The sequence below is a fragment of the Pithys albifrons genome, chromosome 15 (genome assembly GCF_047495875.1).
Source record: "Pithys albifrons albifrons isolate INPA30051 chromosome 15, PitAlb_v1, whole genome shotgun sequence".
NCBI lineage: Eukaryota > Metazoa > Chordata > Aves > Passeriformes > Thamnophilidae > Pithys > Pithys albifrons.
This window is the reverse complement of record NC_092472.1, coordinates 12,523,823-12,543,909: the sequence shown is the minus strand read 5'-3', so window position 1 is coordinate 12,543,909 and position 20,087 is coordinate 12,523,823. Positions and strand designations below refer to the sequence as shown.

General features: G+C 46.1%; 2 protein-coding genes across 3 annotated transcripts in view; one reads left to right on the top strand and one right to left on the bottom strand.

The window, feature by feature from the left end:
- The first annotated feature begins 698 nt into the window (after positions 1-698).
- NIPAL4 (NIPA like domain containing 4) lies at positions 699-10,343 on the top strand. 2 transcript variants are annotated; one of them, XM_071569997.1, is made up of 8 exons: positions 699-889; positions 2,506-2,754; positions 4,879-4,935; positions 5,948-6,038; positions 7,137-7,297; positions 7,394-7,977; positions 8,401-8,445; positions 9,366-10,343. In XM_071569997.1, exons 1-7 carry the CDS (start codon positions 853-855, stop codon positions 8,410-8,412), a joined length of 1,191 nt encoding a protein of 396 aa, XP_071426098.1. In that variant the 5' UTR covers positions 699-852; the 3' UTR covers positions 8,413-8,445; positions 9,366-10,343. The 2 variants fall into 2 exon arrangements, with proteins under 2 accessions (XP_071426098.1, XP_071426097.1); XM_071569996.1 differs by having other exon boundaries at positions 8,401-10,343.
- ADAM19 (ADAM metallopeptidase domain 19) overlaps positions 9,552-20,087 on the bottom strand; it is a 34,287-nt gene continuing 23,751 nt past the window's right edge. Inside the window, exons 14-23 of the mRNA XM_071569994.1 lie at positions 19,735-19,930; positions 19,397-19,505; positions 18,663-18,852; positions 18,024-18,104; positions 17,159-17,267; positions 16,923-17,058; positions 16,637-16,703; positions 15,881-16,093; positions 13,204-13,350; positions 9,552-12,444 (exon numbers count right to left, since the gene is read on the bottom strand). Coding sequence (XP_071426095.1) covers positions 12,370-12,444; positions 13,204-13,350; positions 15,881-16,093; positions 16,637-16,703; positions 16,923-17,058; positions 17,159-17,267; positions 18,024-18,104; positions 18,663-18,852; positions 19,397-19,505; positions 19,735-19,930 — 1,323 coding nt within the window. The 3' untranslated portion in view covers positions 9,552-12,369. The remainder of the gene's footprint in view (positions 12,445-13,203; positions 13,351-15,880; positions 16,094-16,636; positions 16,704-16,922; positions 17,059-17,158; positions 17,268-18,023; positions 18,105-18,662; positions 18,853-19,396; positions 19,506-19,734; positions 19,931-20,087) is intronic.

Below are 20,087 nucleotides of genomic sequence, written 5' to 3'. Positions count from 1 at the left end.
CCTGGCTAACGGCACCGAAAGGCCTTTTGTCGGTTTCTGTGTACACACGGGCACTGAGCACAAACGCAGGAAGGGAGGTCGGCAGAGGTGGGTGGGGATGGAGGCAAAACACACTGGTGTGCGACCCACTCTGTAATGTACACACTACTATCAGCAAGAGGGGCTTCGGCTGCCGGGGGAGGGGGAGCTGATGAGTCTCCTCCAGGCTAGACCCGTCATCATCTTCGTCTTCTTTGAATGCTAACAGCTTTATATCCTTATTGTGGGGCCCAAAACTTTCAGGTTGGAAAGCACCTCTAAGCTCACGAGTCCAACCATTAATCTAACACTGCCACTAACATTTGTCTTGTTCACCTTTAATTTCTGTTCCACCACACCCTGCACATCTTTAAAGCCCTCGGCTTGGCAGCTCTGGCGCGACCCTCTCGGCGCACACAGGGATGCCCTGACCCTGCGCCGGGGCTCGTACACCCTCAAGACACCCCCAGGCTGCCACTGCACCTTCTCCTACCGCTGCAACAAGGAAAACACCCTCCAGAGGAGAAACCCCTGCCCGGGCTGCTGCAGAAGGCTCATTCCGGATCGGTGGGAAGGAACAGACACCCCGACTTGCTGCCACCGCACCCCGGGCAGGCGGGGCACGAGTATGGGGGATGGGGCTCAACGGCCGCGGGAACCGGTGGCGGGAAAGCTCGCCCGGGCACTTCTATCGATGCCCGAGCCCATGGAGAGGCCGACCCGTCCCGGAGGAGGAGCCGGGCGGGCACAGGTGTGCCGGCAGCCCGGCCCTGCTCAGCCCCGCCTGCCCGGTTCTGCCCTCGGGATGCACTGAGCGTCCGGAGCACGGAGGCGATGGAGCGGCTGGAGACGAACAGCAGCTGCAACAACGGTGGGTGCAGCCCCGGGGGGAGCGGGACCGGCCCTGGGCAGCGGCGGGACAGGTTCGGGAAGGGGCTGAGCCCGCGGCACCCCTGGCCTTACCCTCCAAAAAACCACCCCCGCCCCGACTTTGGGCCTGTCCTCTGTCGCTGCTCTGTTTCCTGGGTTTGGGATTTCCTGTCCTTTTTTTTTTTTAAGTCTGTAGGAATGGGAAAACTTGAGCCGCACAGCCTGCGCTGCGAGCAGCCAGCGCCGAGCTCCGCCAGCCTTACAGCACACGAAATCCCGACTTGGGGTTTTAGTCCTTTAAAATCCTTTAACTAATCCAGTCAGTGATCACCCCATCCCTCTGCCCTGTGCCCATTGTGGAGATTTTCACCTGGAGAAGGAGGCAAGTTCCTCCCATATCTCCTAGGATCTGTTTCCACGATCAAAGGTGTTTTTCTATTAGGAAAAAAATGCTGTTAGAGAACCTTTGGAAATTCATCTGGAAAGTCACTGGAACTTTTTCCTTTGGAAAAAAGTTTATTTCCAGTTCAAATCCAAAACCTCTGCTATGTGTGCCAGGGCTAGTGGTTGCAGCTGCAGAAGTTCTAAGCCAGCCTCCTGGTTCAGGAAAAATGTAGGACCCATGCCCAGGCTGCCAGCAGTGCTGGGAGCGGTTCAGTCATTGCATACCCCTGCCTGCAGAGACACAAATACTTGCTCCGTATTTCCTATATGAGTTCAGGTGGAAAATTGAAGTATTTTACTACAAAGGGACTTTTGTGACACTCCACCTGGCTGCTCTGTTCCCCACGGTCACAGTCACACTGTCTTTACTACACTCAGGGTGCAGATTGCAATAGATTTCTGGGTGTGGTAGGAGTGTCAGGGGTGGAAGAAACTCAGCAATTTTCCCACCCACACCTTGGCCAGAGACACAGGGCTATAAGGTTCTTGGTATTAACAGCAGAAAATCGTGACTGCTCTCAGTCCTTCAGCACTGGCAGGACTGGGTTTGCTTTAGGAGCACTCAGGCACTCTACAAATAGGTAGAATAAAACCATTAAATAGCAGAGGCAACATAGAGATGAAACTTTCGTCTGAGACAAACCTGTTGTTGTCTTATGACATAGCTCAGTACACAGAGCTGGAACAGATGCATGGTTACAAAGTGCTGGCATTACTCCACATCAAACCCAAAGTTATAAGCTGCAGATGAGCTGGCAGATGTAAGGATTGGTTGGCTGGCAAGCACCATAACCTTTGAATCAACAAGGCTGAGTGTTGATAATGCATAGTTCAACCCCATAACATCAGAGTTTGGTGGAGATACTCTGGCATATATATTTGCAAAGTCAAATTGTGTTATTAGTGATCTTCCAGTTCTGTGTGTAACTGGTCAATGCATTCAGTGTCAAAGAGATGCTTGAACTGCAGGCCATAAATCTGTCACTCACCTTGCCATTTTCATATGTGAGTAAAGAGTTGTCCTGAACTTTTGAGAGCTGATGGGTATGTGCTGTTAGGGTGACAGCACAGATGGTTGTTCAGGGGGACACCTGCGTGAGTCCAAGGGCAATACAGACACTGTTCATAGTCATGTCAGTAATTTGCTGTTTTATCTCCACTGTGGTCTCACAGGGTCTCTGGTCACCCTTTCATGCCTTTCCCACCGGGTTGTGTGCCAAGTGATCAGCAATGCTGACCTAGCTGACTCTGTCCAGGACAATGGGACTTCAGATGATTCCTGGATAATTGGGTTACAAAGCAATTATGGATTCTACATTGGCCTGGGCTTGGCTGTCTTCTCCAGCTTCCTCATCGGAAGCAGTGTCATCCTCAAGAAGAAGGGTCTGCTACGGCTGGTGGAGAAGGGAGGCACCAGGGCAGGTAAGGCTTGTTTCGGGGTGGAGGAGGTGAGAAGGAGGGGTGATGTCCACCTCTTCCCAGAAACACACACATCATCCAAACTTCAGCACTCATAAGGAAAGAGAACACCTCTGAGTACAGTCCATCTTCTGTCAGCAATGCAAATAAGTAATAATATAAATAAATTTTGTGAATGCATTTTTATGTGTGAAACCAAGACAGCAGTGCTGTGCAGGAGCTGAGGAGCTAATTTACAGAGCACTGCATTGGAAAGGATGTAATTTGCAGAGCCCTGCAGTAGAAGAGCTCAGCTAAAAGCAGCATTCCTTTGTCTGGCACTCCAAATAGCAAGAGATGTACCCTGTGCAATCAGAGGTGCCCCACCAGAACTGTACCTATGCATCACAGTTCTTGCATGGGAAAGAGAGAGGCCAGGAGAAAGCAGAGTGCTGAAAGCTCTGTGAGATGGGCCCCTTCCCACAAAACTGCAAGTCATCACCGTGTCACAGACTGGAGCAGAACAGCACAGAACCATGACCCCACTCTTGCTCTTATTGATGCACTAGGCAGCTTTGCCACCAAGTCACCGAGACAAGGCCCCATGTGCTTTAATTAGTACATGCCATGTGTAAATGCAGGACTGCACGCCAGCACTTTGGGTGAGCTCTGCTTGTGGTTTCAGAAGGGTTCCTTCTGAGGTATGTTGCTTAACAGCCTGCAGATAACTTTCCTCCAGCACCAGGCTCTTAGGGTGAAGGGTGTGTTTATAGATGGGCAGTGGTGAAGGAGCACTGCCTACAGCAGAGTTGCACTGTGGAATTGGACATATCCCATCAGCATTGCAAACATGTGCTCTAGCAGCAGTGTAAGTCCTACCTGGCAGCTGACCTACTTGCATAACTACAAAACAAAGTAATGATAATTAAAATACTACTGCTCCCAAGGTCTGGCCTAGGAATAATTCTTAAATAATTTTTCAGAGGAAGTAAATACCACCATCCTTATTTTATTGTGTCCCCCTGTGGGAACATACAGAGGGAGGGAATGATGAAGTCACTGCCCAGAGTCAACGAGCAAAGCTGCCAACAGCACCTGTGCCACAGGCCAGTCTCCAGTCCAACTCCATCCTCTGCCCTTTGTCTGCCCATGTGCAGCTGCTGAACACACATGGTTTTTCTTTTTGGAATTATATTTGCACAATATTTGCATTTTGGAATTATATTTGCACAATGAAAAATCAGAAATACTGCTTCAACTGCAGAAGGTGTCTCTGGTCCTTTCCTCCATTATGCCTTCCCACAACAGAGCTAAGTGAGTGAAACCCCTCCCTATTTTTCAGAATGAGCAAATCCCTCCCTATTTTTCAGAATGTTTAAGAAGAAATTAAAGATTAATGACAGTAAACTGCAGCTGACAAAAAGAGTTCTTGAGAAAAAACCCAACCAAGAAAAAAAAACCAAACAAAACAAATAAACCAGCAATTTCTGAGGAATACCAAAGCATAACATTTGAACTTCAACATTTGTGAACTTTTTGAGGAACAAGAAGAGGCTGAATTATAGCAAAAAATTTTTCCTGTGTCCTGAAGTCTTGTTCAGCTCTTCATTCCCCCTTGTCCTATGTCACCCTCTAATCTGTCAGTCCCAGGGTATCACCCCTTCTATCTGAGAACATCACTTTTCTCCAAGGCAGGTCAAACACTGCTGTCACTGACAGCTCCAGTCAGGTCAGATTTGTCAAAACCATGGGCTCTCTGTGACCCAGCAAAATCAGGGTTCACAGTGTCAGCAGGCTTAAGCTCCTTATGTCTAACAGCTTGTGGGTCAGGACAGAGCTGGATTAGTTCCCAACACAGTATGTCCATTCTTCCTTATTTATATCACATTTTCTTTCATTTAGTAGCTTCAGTGCCAGGAATTATTTTTCATCAGAAATGCTCAGTCACATAATGGCTCCTCCATATAAAGTTAACATTGGGTTTTCTCGTGGTTCATGCTGAGGCCCTGCAATACAAACACAAAAGGGGCTGAGAGCTTCTGGGACAGGACACAGGGGGCCTTCACCTTGCAATTTATCCCTCTCCAAAGGGACATTTCTCATCTCATTCTGATGAACGTGGTTGTTAATTCCTGCTTTCTTCCTCAGGTGATGGAGGCCATGGCTACCTAAAGGACTGGCTCTGGTGGGCTGGCTTGTTAACCAGTAAGTAGAAACTCTTTGGATTTTAAGCTTCTCCAGGGTCTGTCCCTGTGACTGAGGTGCAGAACAAGCTGTCTCATGGCTTAAAACCCATTTTCTGTTGAGTTCCCCCATCCTCAGCAGAGGTACCCCAAGGAGAGGAGAGGCAGTGAGCCATGCAGGATCTCTCTCTCCTCCTGCAGGGCTGGTAGGACTGGCTAGCTCAGTTTTACCTGATCAAAAGCATGAAAAGCCAGGTTTTAATAAGGCAGCTGGCAGGTCTGCTGTGTACCAGGCACAGGGCAAACAGCCTCCTGCGAGTGCCTGGGGGCTCAGGGAAGGGTTCCTGCTGAGGCACAGGGAGATAACAAGGAGTTATTGGGAGCAGCTCCTTTCTTGAGCAAAGCTTGCTTTCCCTTGGAGCAAACCTTAAAACCTTTCTTTCATGCTACAGCCTTACAATATGTCTTCAAATTGGGCTCAGAGCTGTACAGAGACCAGCAGATTTCACAAGAGGGTTTTTCAGAGCCCTCTTTTCTGGCTCTCACTTCAGCAGCAGCTCAAGGTGTCCCCACCTTGCTCTGCCCTTGCAGCTCCTGTGAGTGAGCACAGTCCTCACTTCTTGTGGACAAAGACAGCTCAGCCAGAGAGGACAACACAGCCCCAGGGACACACTGTGAAGGTGAGGAGCAGCCTCCCAGCACTGGGGCTCCCACAGCTGCCCCTCTCCCTCATTAACACCCAAACACAGCAGCTGCCTGGCTGGGCTGGAGGGTTTAGTGAGTTCACATGGGTCAGCCCTGCCATGGCCAAGCCCAGGCTCCCCCAGCCCTTGCCAGTGTGGCTGCAAAGCTCCAGGGGTGCTTCTCTGCTTGTGTTCATTTGCAATAGATTTTCACTCACTTTTTAGCTGCAGCATGAAACCCCCATCATAAAACACACTCTCCAACTCATGTCTTAGTGGTTTCAAGCCCACAAGAGAACATAAAATGTACTCTGTAACTCACCGGTATTTATTTTTCTTGTGTTTGTTTAGTGGGTGGAGGGGAAGCTGCCAACTTTGCTGCCTATGCCTTTGCTCCTGCAACGATTGTCACGCCTCTGGGGGCTCTGAGCGTTCTCATAAGGTGATTTTTGTGTCTATAGTTTGCAATTTGCCTTTTTTCATTTTTTTGCCTGTTTGTCTTGTAAAGATAGAAAGACTTGAAGTGATGCCAATATGATTTATTCTGCCGAGAGGAAGAAATGTCTCAGTGTTTTCTAAAAAATACTTTAATGGTTATTGTCCTTTAGGGGGAATCATTTGGGAACCATTGAATTAAGTAGTTGGCTTTTCTGGAAATGTTACATGTGGATAGCAGCCACATACACTAGAGATTAAATTATTGCAAATATCAGCATTACTTCCTTCCTTATCCCAGCTCTTTTGCCAACTGGAGATTGTATTGTTTTGTTTTGTTTTGATCTTGTAATCAACAGTACTAAAATCTAAAAGGGCAGAGAATATCAGGCTTGTTTTGAAACTGTGCCTCACTTGCCTTTTATTTTCTCGGCTTTTAGGGCACTCTGATGTTGTGGGGTTTTATACATCTGGCTGTTGACAAAAGGACTGGAACTCTATTTCATTTTGTTATTTTTAAAAATACATGACTCTGGGTACTGAAGATTTTATAGAAAGACTGTTATTGTGAAATTCATAAGCAAAGTGAGAGTTAGGACTGTTCCTGGTGTCGTCTCAAATTTTTATGGACAAAAACTAGATACTTCTGGAGAATTATCTGTAGCCTCAGCACTTTCTGAATTTCTCTGAGGCTTAACAGTTTTTCTGAATTAGTTAAAATTCATGTGACTCTTTTGTTGTGAGGGTCAGGGCTTTTTCTGTGTCACACTGGTCCTTGAAGTAGTTTCTTTGAGCACTAAAAGCTCCATAATGCCCTGCAGCTCATGAAGGATTCTGTAGACCCTGAAAATATTTCTGAGGATGCGTTAATACATTCAGCATTTTTGCACCTTGCTAAGACAAGAGCTGTGATCTACAGGTCACATCTGCACCTCTGCAGGTTCAGCTGTCAGTAGACACAATGTGATTGTGTATTAGCACACTGGAATCCAACTAATTTACGCCAAATTTGTGTCCTTGTATCACACAACAGCATTCTTTATTTTAGCTGCTCTTCCTTCTTTAAAGGACTGTAAGGCACCAGCTGATGTTTTTGTCTCATCAGTGCCATCCTGTCTTCATATTTGCTTGGAGAGCGGCTCAACCTGCTGGGGAAGCTGGGCTGCCTGCTGAGCCTGGTGGGCAGCACTGTGATGGTGATCCATGCTCCAGAGGATGAGGAAGTCACCACTCTGGATGAAATGACTTCCAAGTTGAAGGAGCCAGGTAGGCAGGAGGCCGGGTTTTCCTCCCAGGGCTGGGCAGTGCATACTGCTCCCTGTGCCCACTGCTCAGTTTTGAGTTCATCTCTCCCTCTTCCAGGTTTCCTCGCTTATGCTGCGATCCTCTTGGCTCTCTGCTTCCTGTTGATCATCTACCTCGCCCCCCGTTATGGCCAGAGCAACATCCTTGTCTACCTCACCATCTGCTCCGTTATTGGTGCCTTCTCTGTGTCCTCAGTCAAGGGCTTGGGAATTGCCATCAAGGGTTTCTTTGCTGGCCGGCCTGTGCTGCAGCACCCACTGACGTGGATCCTGGTCATCACACTGGTGGCATCTGTCACTACACAGATTAACTACCTCAACAAGTCTCTGGACATTTTCAACACCTCTTTGGTGTTTCCCATCTACTACGTGCTGTTCACCACCATCGTCATCACAACTTCCATCATCCTCTTTAAGGAGTGGGTCGCCATGACTGTAATTGACATCATTGGGACAGTTTGTGGCTTCCTCACCATCATTTTGGGGGTGTTTTTACTCCATGCCTTCAAAGACATGGATGTCAGTTTAGGGAATCTACCACAAGTCCTCCAGAATGAACAGCAAGTGCCGGTCACCAGAGATGATAAGAACATCCTGATAGAGGTGGACAACTCCAGCATTGCCCCAGAGGATAAACCCAAAGTATTCATGCTCTCCTAGTGCATTATATGTGAGGGACTGGAGGTTGGGTGAATCGGTTGGTGTTAATATTTCTGCTGACAGTGAGCAATTTAAAGCAGGAAAAGCAGAAAAGAAAACCAAAAGTGTCTTATCCACAGCTTGTCTTATCCAGGCTTTTGGATGGGATCTCTGTCATGGTGTGGCAGCGAGGGGTATGTTTAATCCTCACTGTGCCTTAATACATGCAGCGATTGAAAACAAAAATCCTCCTGAAACATGATAGTCCTGGGAGAAATCTCCTCTCCAGGGCCCCTTCCTCTTATTCTTGGCAGGGCTAATGTTTACTCTTGAACTCCTTCCCCTTGGGTGGCCACTGATGTCTTTATTTCCAGGCCTTGACTGAGTCATTGATTCATGTATTTTGTCTTTTTTTTTCCTTTCTAGGCACTGGCATGAACTCTAATATACACACCAGTATCTCAAGTGGAGGTGAGAGACAAGGACTGAGCGGTGCATGCTTGCTATTCAGACTCTACTTATCCATGTTTAATCACTTGCTCTGCAAATAATGGGACAAGAATATTGGTGAATATGGGCAAAACATGGTGAATTTTGGAATAGGCATTCACTGGGGCTCAGTGGCTGGACCCAATTCATGAAGTGTTTTTGGACTGTGGCAGAGAAATCTCTTTCAACTTTTGTTTTTCTGTGAGGTCCAGGAGTTTCCCTTCAACACAGTGTTAATTATTTTTTATGGGAGTTTTGTTTGGTTATTTTATTTGGTTTTGTTTTTTTTTAACTCAGTAGCCATGGTGCCCAGGCCATGCTGATGTGATTGGTGAATTTGCTGGGCATGATCCAGACCTCACACAAGCAAGGGGCAGCCCTTGCTCAGGCTGGGGAACTCTGAAAGGATAAACTCCATGTCAAGGGAAACACTGCCACCATCCCCAAGACTGCTTGTGAAAATCTTTTCAGTCTGAAAGACAAAGTGGCTGTAAATGTTAAATATTTTTTTCTTAGGAAATACCTTGACCTTGGCAGGCCTCCCCAACTCTTTGAGCCCCATGGCCTGTCCTGTATCATTTAAACCCCAAAGCTTTTTGTTGTTGTTGTTTAGAAAGCGGGATGAGCTGTGTATTAAAAGGCAGACAGGTATATGTGGGTGATGCTCTGCAGAGCTGCAGGGATGCAGTTTATCCCAGAGCAGTCCCATTCATCCCTGTGCATCTCTCTCAGTATAGTATACCTGGACTTTTGCTCATGGCTCATCTTCAAAACCCCCTTGGATTTGTATCACTGATGAGGATGAAGGGATTGGAGAAACAACATTTTGAGCTGGAAGGTGAAAAAGGAAGGTGTTACTGCAGTTAAAATGTTTTTTGCCACCTTGCTGTTGTGTCTTACAGGGAGACTGCAGTTCATTTGCTGACATCAAATCCCAAACAGGGAGCAGCGAAGCCTGAGCTGGCTCGGTCCAGAGGCAGCCCTGCCTGGGTTATCTCTGGACCACAGCACACACTGATGCTGTCTAAGATGCTCACCTGGTTATACCTGGCTCTGAGCATCACTGAGCAAATGCAACTTGGGGTTGCAGGAGACAGGACTATACAAACTCTTATCTTAATAACATTTCAGTACTTTTTTTTTTTCAAAAGTGGAAAGTGAAATAAAGGTTATTTTCTAAAAAACAAAAAGCAAGATAACAGTTGCAAGTGGATCTGAAAGTTTTTAATGATTACCCTTATCTTACTGGAGTAGCTCTAAAGGATAAACAGGCTGAGGAACAGCTGAGTACAGCAGAAAGAGCATCTGGAGCAGAGCAGCGACCTCCTTTGGTGGCAGAAAATAATCCAAGTGACTCACTCTATCTTTGGTTTTAGCATCCTAATCAGTGTAACGCTTTATGCATTTTATAAAAGGACTGTAAATGGGACTCATCTTTCCTCACTGACTGCATTTCATAAAAGCCATTCCTCCAGCAGTCCTGCCGTCTCTGGAGAAATGCCACACAGAGAATGAAGATTTGAACTGAGGTAATGAAATCGCACACAGTGAAAGAGTATTTGTTTATGACAACCAACAAATTTATTAAAACCAGGCAAAAGGCACAATTAATTGTATTCTTCAAGTATTTGCATAGATGCATAGAGAGCATTATTGTAAACCATTAATAAACCATTAATATGGTGGACACAGAAGAAAGTGAGATGTATTTGAATACATGTTCTCCCAAGTAACATTATATTTCAAAAACCATCTTTTACCCCTCCTGCAGTTCCCCTGTTCTCATTCATTCAACTTGCACACATCTGAAAATTTAAAAGTACTCAAAACTACCTTTTGGAGATTTTTATGATAGTCCAGCAATAAAATATTCCATTAGAGTTTGGGCATGCCCATTTCTTCTCTGAACATTGTGTGTCCAGGGGCATTTTTTAAAAACCTTGATCCCATGCTCATGTGAAATGCAGTGAAAATAATTTTAGTGCTTTTGAGTGGCCATTTGGTAAAGATCAGGGGTTGGAGCAGAAGTGTGCTGCTGTCCTCACTGAGGGCTCAGATACAAGATCAAGTTCCTGTGGTTGAATCTACTACTACAGTGTATGCACAGTCCTGCTCCACCTGTGAGCAGCAAAATGTGCCATTCCATTCACAGCCACACTGGCTGCACCACAAGAAACAACAAATTTGGGGGTAGTTTGAATATACATTTTTCTGTGTAATATATCCCAACTATAGAAAAAGACACATAAAGATTAGAAAGATGTCTTTCACTTGCCATCCCTTAAATCAGAAAGGATTTCTTTTAGGTTGTTTTCCAGGCACATAGAGGGTAAGAAAAGGTCTAAAAGTAGTAAGATAAGGAATAATCAATGAGAAATTCAACCCTGTGAATTGTTTCCTTGTGGAGAAAGAGGTAGTAAAGTTGTGAAGACTAGTGTGGTTTAAGTCCTTACAGATACACTACTAAATGTAACTACAAATTTAATGAGTACTTAAGAGTTTATCTGTTTGTTTTGGGTTTCTTTAATAAGTAGATCTGAGGGAAAGAGAACCATCAGACAAGACTCTTTTTCTTTATGCCAATAATAGTTTCTCACATGTGGAGCAGCAGTCACGCTGTTTGAGGATTGTTCCATAATAAATCAGACACAACAGAACTGTTGTAATCACAGATCCAGATTTCCCTGTGTTCTCCTAGGAAATCAATTAAAGGAAAAAAATCTGGCATAACAAAAGGTCTTATTTTAAATTCCTGAGGCAAAAACCCCCCAAAACCTTACAAAAGCCCAAACTATTAGGAGAAGAAAAAAACAAATTCATAAGGAAGGGTCCTCAAGGTCAGAACCATTAGCTGCTTAAAGTGCACGCAGACAGTCCTCTCCATCCATGGCCTGGGAAAAAAACCTGGAGTAAAAGAGCTGCCCTAATAAAGCACCATGTGTTGTTTTAATATTTCTGCTGCTTCACCATCTGGGCATTTTTAAGGTAGGTTTCTCAATGGTTTGGGGAGCAGACAGCCCATTCTGAGTTACTGCTCAGCACAGACTGAAGTCTGAGGAGATGTGCAAAAGTGTCTCTGGATCCACAGTACCGCATGCTGGAGGGGAGGTCTCAGCACTGCCTTTGCTGAGCTTCCTTCTGGCCCTTTGCTCTCTATCCTGGCCAGCTTCCCTATCGTACCTTGAGTGTGTCCTAATGACATGGATGAGAGCTCATGGGCCATGCTGGGGCTGCTTTCAGGTTTTACAGCACCAAAGGGAGACCAGCAAGTGCTGGAGGACAGACAGGTTGCAATGCTCTTCCTGAAGATGGTTATATAGGGAAAATAATTTATCCAATCTACTAAAGCTAATCAAAACCCACAGTGGCCCAGAAATTATATTTCCATGGTTGTGGCCCCACTTGCCACACACTGTAAACTGAAAATAAACTAAAGAAAGTTATCACCAGCTGCCTTCTGCTCTCTCAGGAGGCAGCGGGTTCTTTATAGCACCAATGTATGCTCCTGCAGCTGCGTGGTGGGGCTGAGGAAGCCAGCAGGGCTGGGTCTCACATAAAAGCCCATCAGGGTCAGCACCTGCACTCGCAGCTTGTTCTCCCTGGCAACACTTCAGTAACTGATTAAAAACACGTGAAACCCCCATCACCCCATCCCTGCATTGGATATTGCACAACAATATTTAAATACCGTATAAACAAGTCATCCCTACATGGAAAAGGCTATCAGCAGAGAGGGTCCAGCTCAGCCTGGCATGTACCTGGGGTACTCCTGCCACGCTTGACTGCAGCTTGGTGAGTCATAGAGGAAACAGGAGGCAAGAGGAGGGGAACAGAGACACTGTGGCAGTGAGTGTTTTTGGGTGATGAAGGCCATCCAGCACCCTGTGAAGGCCAGAACAGGCTGCTTCAGGAGTGCCCACGGGAGCCTGGCTGTCCCACTTTCCAGCTGTTTGCTGCTCCAGCCGTCCAGACACCAGCAGTCTGGGTGAGATGGAAAAAGGGAAAAGAGTGAGCACTTATGGAAGAGCAAGCACTGCCCTTGCCCCTTCCTGGAGCTTAAGTTACAGCCAGCCTGGGCAAGTCTGTCTCCATTCACATGCATTCACACCCTGAAGCATCACCTACATAGGAAACTCTTTCACCAGGAGCCCAATAAAATTCATGCTGTTTTCTCCATTTTTCACAGCTAGACTCTAGTATATTGCAGGCTGAAGGCAACATAACTGTGCTGTGTGGAGAGGAGGTGTTTTAAGTGGTCCAGTTTGCAGGGCACTGAACTCAGTGTCTAAAAGTCCCTTATTAACTGTCCATAATAAAAACAATTTTGGGAAACACTCCTTGCAGAGAAAGCATCTCCTTAGTCATGGCAGAGAAGCTGGAGTAATTTTTGTTCCTTACTGGGATCTTCAAGTCTTGTGTGAACCTTTATCTTTTGCTGCTCTTCACTAAAGGTTCTGGGTCACACACACCTTGATACCCCCATTGTTCTGCCCCACTCATACCAGCACCTTGTCTGATGAAGTGCTCAGGGATGTAGAGGACTCAACTCAACCCAAAAAATGCTTAATGTGGAACAATATGCCCTGCAATAAGGGCAACCAACCCACCAGCCTCTATGTTTCCACGCACCCAGGCTGTGCATGAAGGTGTTTTGCAGTGGGATATTCCCTCCAGAGTGTTTTTATTCCCCAGGGGTGAGGGGACACTGCAGTGCTTCCTATCACCACACTCACTACTTACCTCTGCCACGGGCTGGAGCCGTCCTGGCGTTCTGGTGTGTGCAGGAGGCAGTGGGACAGCACGACTGTTCCCCTGCCAGGCTCTGGATTTGGATGGGACAGGATTAGCTGGCAAAGCCCTTTGGGGTGGACGGGGCCTCGAAATATCCTGTGCAAGAAAGAAAGTTTTGAATTCTCAGCTTCAACAGATGCCCAACCTATAAACAGAGATAATATTTGCATTCACTTTAGATGATGTGAATTTCTGGGCATGGCCATAGGTCCTTTGGATCTCCTGGGGTTTTTTTCTTGTTTTGCAGGTCTGAGCAGGCTGAGTATGGAGCTGCTCACCTCATGGTCTCTGGTTTGGAGTTAACCCCAGGGTCATTACAATCTACGGCTGCATGATAAAAAACAGGAGAAATCTTACACAAGGGCAGGAGTCTCCATCACAACTGAGTCTGCAGCATTGCTGCCTGAGACAGAGGGCTGAGGGACACGGGTAAAACCATGCTTATGAAGAGCTCTCCCTCCCTGAGTCTGGGAGGGAGCACAGGCAGCTGGCACTATGGCTTATTGTGTTACACAGGTGATTAGTGGTTTTCATCTGTCAATTTTCACAAAGACAGGATGGCCTTAGGCTGCTGGGCAGCTGCCTTCAGTCAAGGACAGCCATACAGGGTGACAGTTACCAGCTTGCCCTGCTCCCAGATGAAGCTGTGGCCTGAAAGCACATCATATTCTGGGTATTAAAGGATCCACAAGTTTTAAGACCTGAATTTTGCAAGTCATAGGGAAGCTATGTTGCAGAGCCTTTTTATTAGCCACATTACTGATGCACTTGAGGATGGAATCAAGTTTCACACACATATACTCACTAAATGTTTTCCCATACAATGCCTCTGAACACTATATGTGTATATCACTCCTACAACTAGTTGCAGATCCACAGGCAGTTTTTATTTGTTTGTGCACACAGCTGTCCCTAATAGAATACTTGAACCATTATATTTTCCATTCATCTAATGAATTTCAGTGGAAAGCATGCCCCAGGGGAGGAGTTACCCCCATGAGAGCCTGTTGTTGCTCAGTGCTAAGCTCTGTGCTAAGTGCTGGCTTACAGGTGTTGATTTAACAAACACAGCTGCACTCACAACTTGGAGGGCACCCAAAAACCCTGCAGTCCCCTCAGACTGCATAAATGCAATGCTTGATGGCTTGGGGATCTATTGCTCTCCAAGGATCTTGCCCTGTGACTCCAGGAAGGACAAGGCAGACTAAATTCCACTGATTGCCAAGTCTAAAGAACTCCTGCAGGAATAGCAAGACAGCAAAACTGGCAGATGCTGCAAACATCTAGGAAGGACACTGAGACTAGCAAAGAGTGACATTAATTATTTCCCCTGCACTTTCTCCATCTTGTGACACTCCACCAGCTCAGAAACAGTAAAGTTTCTTTTGGAAATCCTACGAAAATTGTTCCATCTAGTAGGGCTGACTGAGAGAAAGAGACTGGGTGCATTGGGGAAGGAATACAATGGAGATTGTGGGGAACTTGTCAACAAACAGCTGGGAAGGACACCTATTCCTTATTGACAACAGTCAACTTCCTGCCTTTGTTTTTAGTTTTCTTTCCTGCTGAAGTGCCGGCTGTTCACAGGAACAATGGAGCTGGAAACAAATCCCATTTGCTAAAATTTTCCTCTATAGGAACCCCTCAAGGGTTTGTTTTCCTTTATATCCTTCAGAGAGAGACTGCCTGGGAGCCAACCTCCTGCTACCCACTGTAACAGGACCCTTTGCTTTTTTGATGGCCTCAACCTAATAATATTTTGGCAAAATGGGTTTAAATCTCTCTGAGTGACTTACCATCTCTTCCATAAGAATTTGAGATCTGTAGTAAGTTTAGAACAAAGGTGCCAGCAAAAGAAGTAAATCAATACCCTTTCCTTTTAATCCTCAAAATAACCTTCTGGCTAGGATGCTCCCAAAAGATGGGGTCAGTTTGAGTTAAGACTAAGGTTTTCTATGAAACATACTAAAGGTCCTACTCCTGCTCCACATCAAAATTCATTTGAGGCTCCTGAGGCTTGGTCCAGAATGGCCAAATGCAAGATGCCTGGAGGATCATCCCAAGGAAGGGAAATGCTGCACTCAATACTGAACACTGACTGGTAATCTCAGAAGGACTAGTTGGATGGAGCTCTGAGCAACCTGGTCTAGTGGGAGGTGTCCCTGCCCACAGCAGAGGCAATGGAATGAGATGATCTTTAAAGGTTCCCTCCAAGCCAGGCCATTCTATGATTGTATGATTCAAATGATAATGGGAGATATACTTGGCTTGCTTAGGGAAAAATCTGTACAGTCCTGTCATTCCTGACACATTATCTCTGTGATTTGCAGCTAAAAACTCTTTAGATGACCTTGGTAAAGTGAATGCTGCTTTGTGATCCAAGCTTCAGGTCATAGGTATTGGGGGCCCTGAATTAAGTAAGGGTAATTGTGTGTGATGGTGTCCAGCACAGCCATTGCCATTGAAAGCCAAGGAGACCCATCAGGAACTGTCCTGCAGGGAGACGGATCACACACTGGTGAGCACGGGAACTCCTACATCCCCCAGGGTGAGAGGCTCCACCAGCCTCGCTCAGAACAAACCTCCCATGAAGCAGCACCCACAGGACAGCAGCACAACTCCATACCTGAGAGACAGGGGGTTTGGGAGCGGGAGGTGCCGGCCTGCTTGGGGGTGTCCGCCGGGCCACGTCCCTCGGGGGTGCTGCCTGTGCTGGTCCCATCGGCTGCCCCACACCACAGCTGGAGCTGGAGAAGGCAGATGGCTGTTGCCTGTTTATCTGGAGCCCTGGAGCTTGGTGGGCAGGAGGTTTTGGTGGGATCTCAGGGAAGCCAATCACCTGTGCAGAAGGCAAATCCTCAGAGTTAGGTATTTCCACTTCAAACCACTTTTTTACTCTCTGTGATACTTTTGAGGATCGATATGAGGTCTATGAGCCATAGTAGAAAATACTGCCTGCAACACCAGTGTGTGTTGCTTGTGTCTAGTGGACATTGATTAGATAGTCTGGGACAATTTTGGATCACGAGGCAAAAATGGGAATCAAGAAAAAGGAGTAATTTAGGCATTAGTGTAACACAAATAAACTCAGGGCTTGCCATTTCTACAGTTCTAAGAGTGGGATGTGGTGGCAGAGGATCTATCAGGAGAGACAAGCAGCCACACAGGTCCTGTCAAAGCCCAGTTCCTGCCCATAAGGAAGTCACTGGAAACAGGTACTACATTCAGTTTGCAATGACTTTCAGCCACAGGTGATGTCTACCTATTTTTCCCATACTTTATTAAAACCAACTCCTAACTACAGGGTGAGGGGGAACCACATCCCACATCTTAGGGCAGCTGGTTCTTTCCCCAAGGAGCTGGAATGTGACCTTGCCCCTACCTTCCTCTGCTGCTGGGGGGTTTTCAACTTGAAGGCAGGGTTTGCATGCCCAGTTCCAGAGGTGTCACTGGCAATGAGAGAAAGAAAAGAATGTTATTGCCTTGATGCATTTCCTTCTTTTTTCCCCTCATATTTTCTATTTTAATTTAATCAAGAGAAGCAAATACTGACTATACCAACAAACCCACTTAGCTACATTCCTCACAGCCTTTGCAATGTCTCTTCTGACCTGCCACTGAAGGTGGGAGGGGATGCAAGCAGACAAGGCACAGCAGTGACAACTTACCTGAACTGTGGTGTCTTCTTTAGAGAACAGATGGAAAATTTATTCCAGCATTTGAGACAATAGACCAAAAATATGATTCCAGTGAGAAAGAGAATGGAAGCCAGGATTGCAAGAGTTATCACAACTGCTGAAGAGCCTGAGGGCAAGAGAGTAGAGTTTGTTAAATGGAAATCTCTGCTCCCAGCCCAACTCAAGTCCTTCTGAAGTGGTACCATCACAGAGTTGGTCCTACTCACCTTCGGGTGGGGCGGGACCACTGTCTGAGCTTCCTCCCTTTCCCTTCTTGTTGCAGAATGGGGGCTCCCACCCCTGGTTGCAGTGGCAGTTCTTGTTGTTATTGCAGACCTGGAGTGGAAAGATTCACAGACTTTAGTGCCACCTGCTAAGGAATCTGCAAGCTAAAACCAATTAAGCCATTGCTGGATAAAACACTACAGAAGAAACTCTCATGGGCATAAATAAGGAATTAAATGCCTAGAAATTCTTTTTTACAAGGAGTGAAAGTGTCTTTTATTGCCTTAGATACTCTCCCTTTCTCCAAAAGGCAAGAGTTCTTCAGCTGAAGTGCCAATAACTTGAATTCGGGAGAAAAGCAGCTTTTAGAAATGCCTTTCTCTTATCTCTAAACTGAAGGACATGACTCTTCCCTTTCACCAGTGAAGATTTCTTGTTCAGGCCAAATAGCTTGGCCCATTGGTATTTCTGTTTTCTTTCCATCTCCTGGGGGCACTGCAGAGCAATTTGGGATAAACTGTTTGAAACATGAGTTTTTACTAGGTTTGTTCTTTGGTAAGTCTGATATATTTTTTTATTTCAATTACAACTGGGCCCAGAAGATTTCTCTTTACGCTTACCCCTTCTTGTTTTTCATTCATTGCAATTTGTATCCTTCCAGCAGACTTCCTTAAACCCTATGTCAAAGGGATGCTCATGGACCAGAAAATGCATCAAAGAGGAAAGGATTGTGCAAATTAATAATCAAGAAGCCAGTCTGGAGTGAACCTAAGCCTGATATCAGAACTGACCTGAAAAACCACCCACATTAAAATAGCAGCCCATCCTGTTTCAGCCTGAAATGGAGATGAAAAGAAAGACACTTACTCCATGCCCATGGCACTTCTTGCTACAGCTTTCAAAATCAAAGATGATGGATGTGTTCTGGCAACGACCCTCAAAGCAAACCTGCAGAGAAAGGATCCAAACACTCAATGTTAGCTCTTCATGTACCACATTACTGCTTTGTTTTATTTTGTGACCCATGGGGTCCAGACACCTTGGAAATACAACTAATTCCCTGGGCAGAACAACAGGCCATGAAGGTAATCTGCTTCCCAAGCCAAGAGTGAATCCCTAAATCCCAGCTAATGTGCATTAGAGGAGTGTGTGCTCTGCTGCCAATAACTTGTCTTACCCATGGCAAGTCCCTGAAGGAGCTCTCACACGTCTTGATTTCCAATTGTGTGTCTCACCTCTAAGCAAAAACCAACCTCAACCAACAAGCAAATCCCAAATTTAGCACTGGCCCTGGACTTCACCTGGCAGACATAAGGCCTTTGGTGTGTGTTCTTTCATCTCTTCCCTGAAGCCACTAAGAAATTATTTTTCTAACAAATATAAAAATCTCCTACAAAGGCATTAGATATCAGAAATTAATGGCTTGATAACCAAAAAGCACATTCTGGGTGGAAAAGTGATTCCCTGAAACCTCCCACAAGCCATTTCAGGCAGAACTGTACCTACATGATGGCTCCCACATTTTGTTCCTGTCAACACCAAGCCAGGATCCAGCATCTCCTTTTCTTCACTGTCACTGTACATGTGGGTCCCTCGGCACCTCTGCCTGTTGACAGTCGTGTCTATACCCACTGCATTGGACTGCAGAGGTTTGGAAGCAGAGCTCTGGCACTGGATTTTCCCACATTTGGCATCTCTGATTTCAAAGGAAAGGCTAAAGTGATTATTTCTGGCTTGATGAATGTTTTGCAGGCATCAGATCTACATGTAAATTAAAGCAGCAATGTTGAGTCATTGTTTGATGAGCAGGCACCTCCCCAAAACTAGCCCAAGCAAGAGTTGTCTGATGGGAACTGATGGTATCAACTCACAGTCCCCATGTATGGGGGATGTCGCCATCATGTCCCCATGCTGTCCCCATGCCAGCCTCAACAAAACCAGAGGTAAGACTAAGAAATTTTTGCCTCAGTTAGAAAGCTATATTTAACTTACAGATTCAAAAATTTGCTCTTCTGTTGCTTTGGGAAAATAAATCAACTAGATGTTTGAAAATGCAAGACAGGAAAATGGTCAACTGAAAGCTTCAGTCGTAAGGGCTCTAAGTCCAGCAAGGATGCAGCTGGATTCCCAGGAGGCAGAGGGAGGGAGTGAAACCAGTGCATGGATCAGTTTTACCTACTGGCCCATAGCTTTAATAACATATAAAATGAGCAATTTTTGGCTGCCCCTCTACTTTGTACCTGATCTCACACTTCCTGTAGTTCCCATAGATGTCCTTCCCACAGTTCCCATAGATGTCTCCAGCAGCATTCACCTTCTCAAAGCAGGCATCTGGTGCTGGCCGTGCCCCTGCAAGGAAGAGACTCATGTGGCTGATTCCTGTGGGGCCTGACAGCCCATCTCACCCCAGTCCAACCATTCAGTTTTGTTCTCTTCCTGGAATGGTTTGATCATGGGAAATTTCCTCTTCCAAGAGAGAAAGGCAGGAGAAAAGGCTCCTCAGACTTTACAAATGATAACAGGTATGGGAGGTTTTACTGTCTTACGCAGGGTGAATAACAGTCGCCTGTTCCCTTACCAGGCCCCCACAGCTGCACACACTGGTCCCTGTATGTGAGGCACATGCCACTGTAGCAATAGGCTCTTCCTTCATCGCAGGGAGCCCCATCCATCTGATAGGAGTTGAGGGGGCAAAAGGGTGACTCGCCAGTGCAGTATTCTGGGAGGTCACAGAGTCCTGACCTTTCCCTGCAAAGAGTTCCTGGAGACATCAGCTAAAAAGAGACAATAGTGAAGAAAAATCCAGATTACTGCCTGACTCCTTTGCAGTTTCATGTCTGCATGTCTCCCTGTAGATAAGACAAAATCTTGCATGTGTCACTTCATCCTCCTTGTCTTAGGTTTTTTGAGGTCAGTAGTGAGTCATACGAT

Coding starts and splice junctions, on each gene's coding strand:
- NIPAL4 (XM_071569997.1), top strand. CDS start 853: ATGGAGCGGCTGGAGACGAACAGCAGCTGCAACAACG. Junction 890..2,505: donor GAACAGCAGCTGCAACAACG/GTGGGTGCAGCC, acceptor GTGGTCTCACAG/GGTCTCTGGTCACCCTTTCA. Junction 6,039..7,136: donor GCTCTGAGCGTTCTCATAAG/GTGATTTTTGTG, acceptor TTGTCTCATCAG/TGCCATCCTGTCTTCATATT.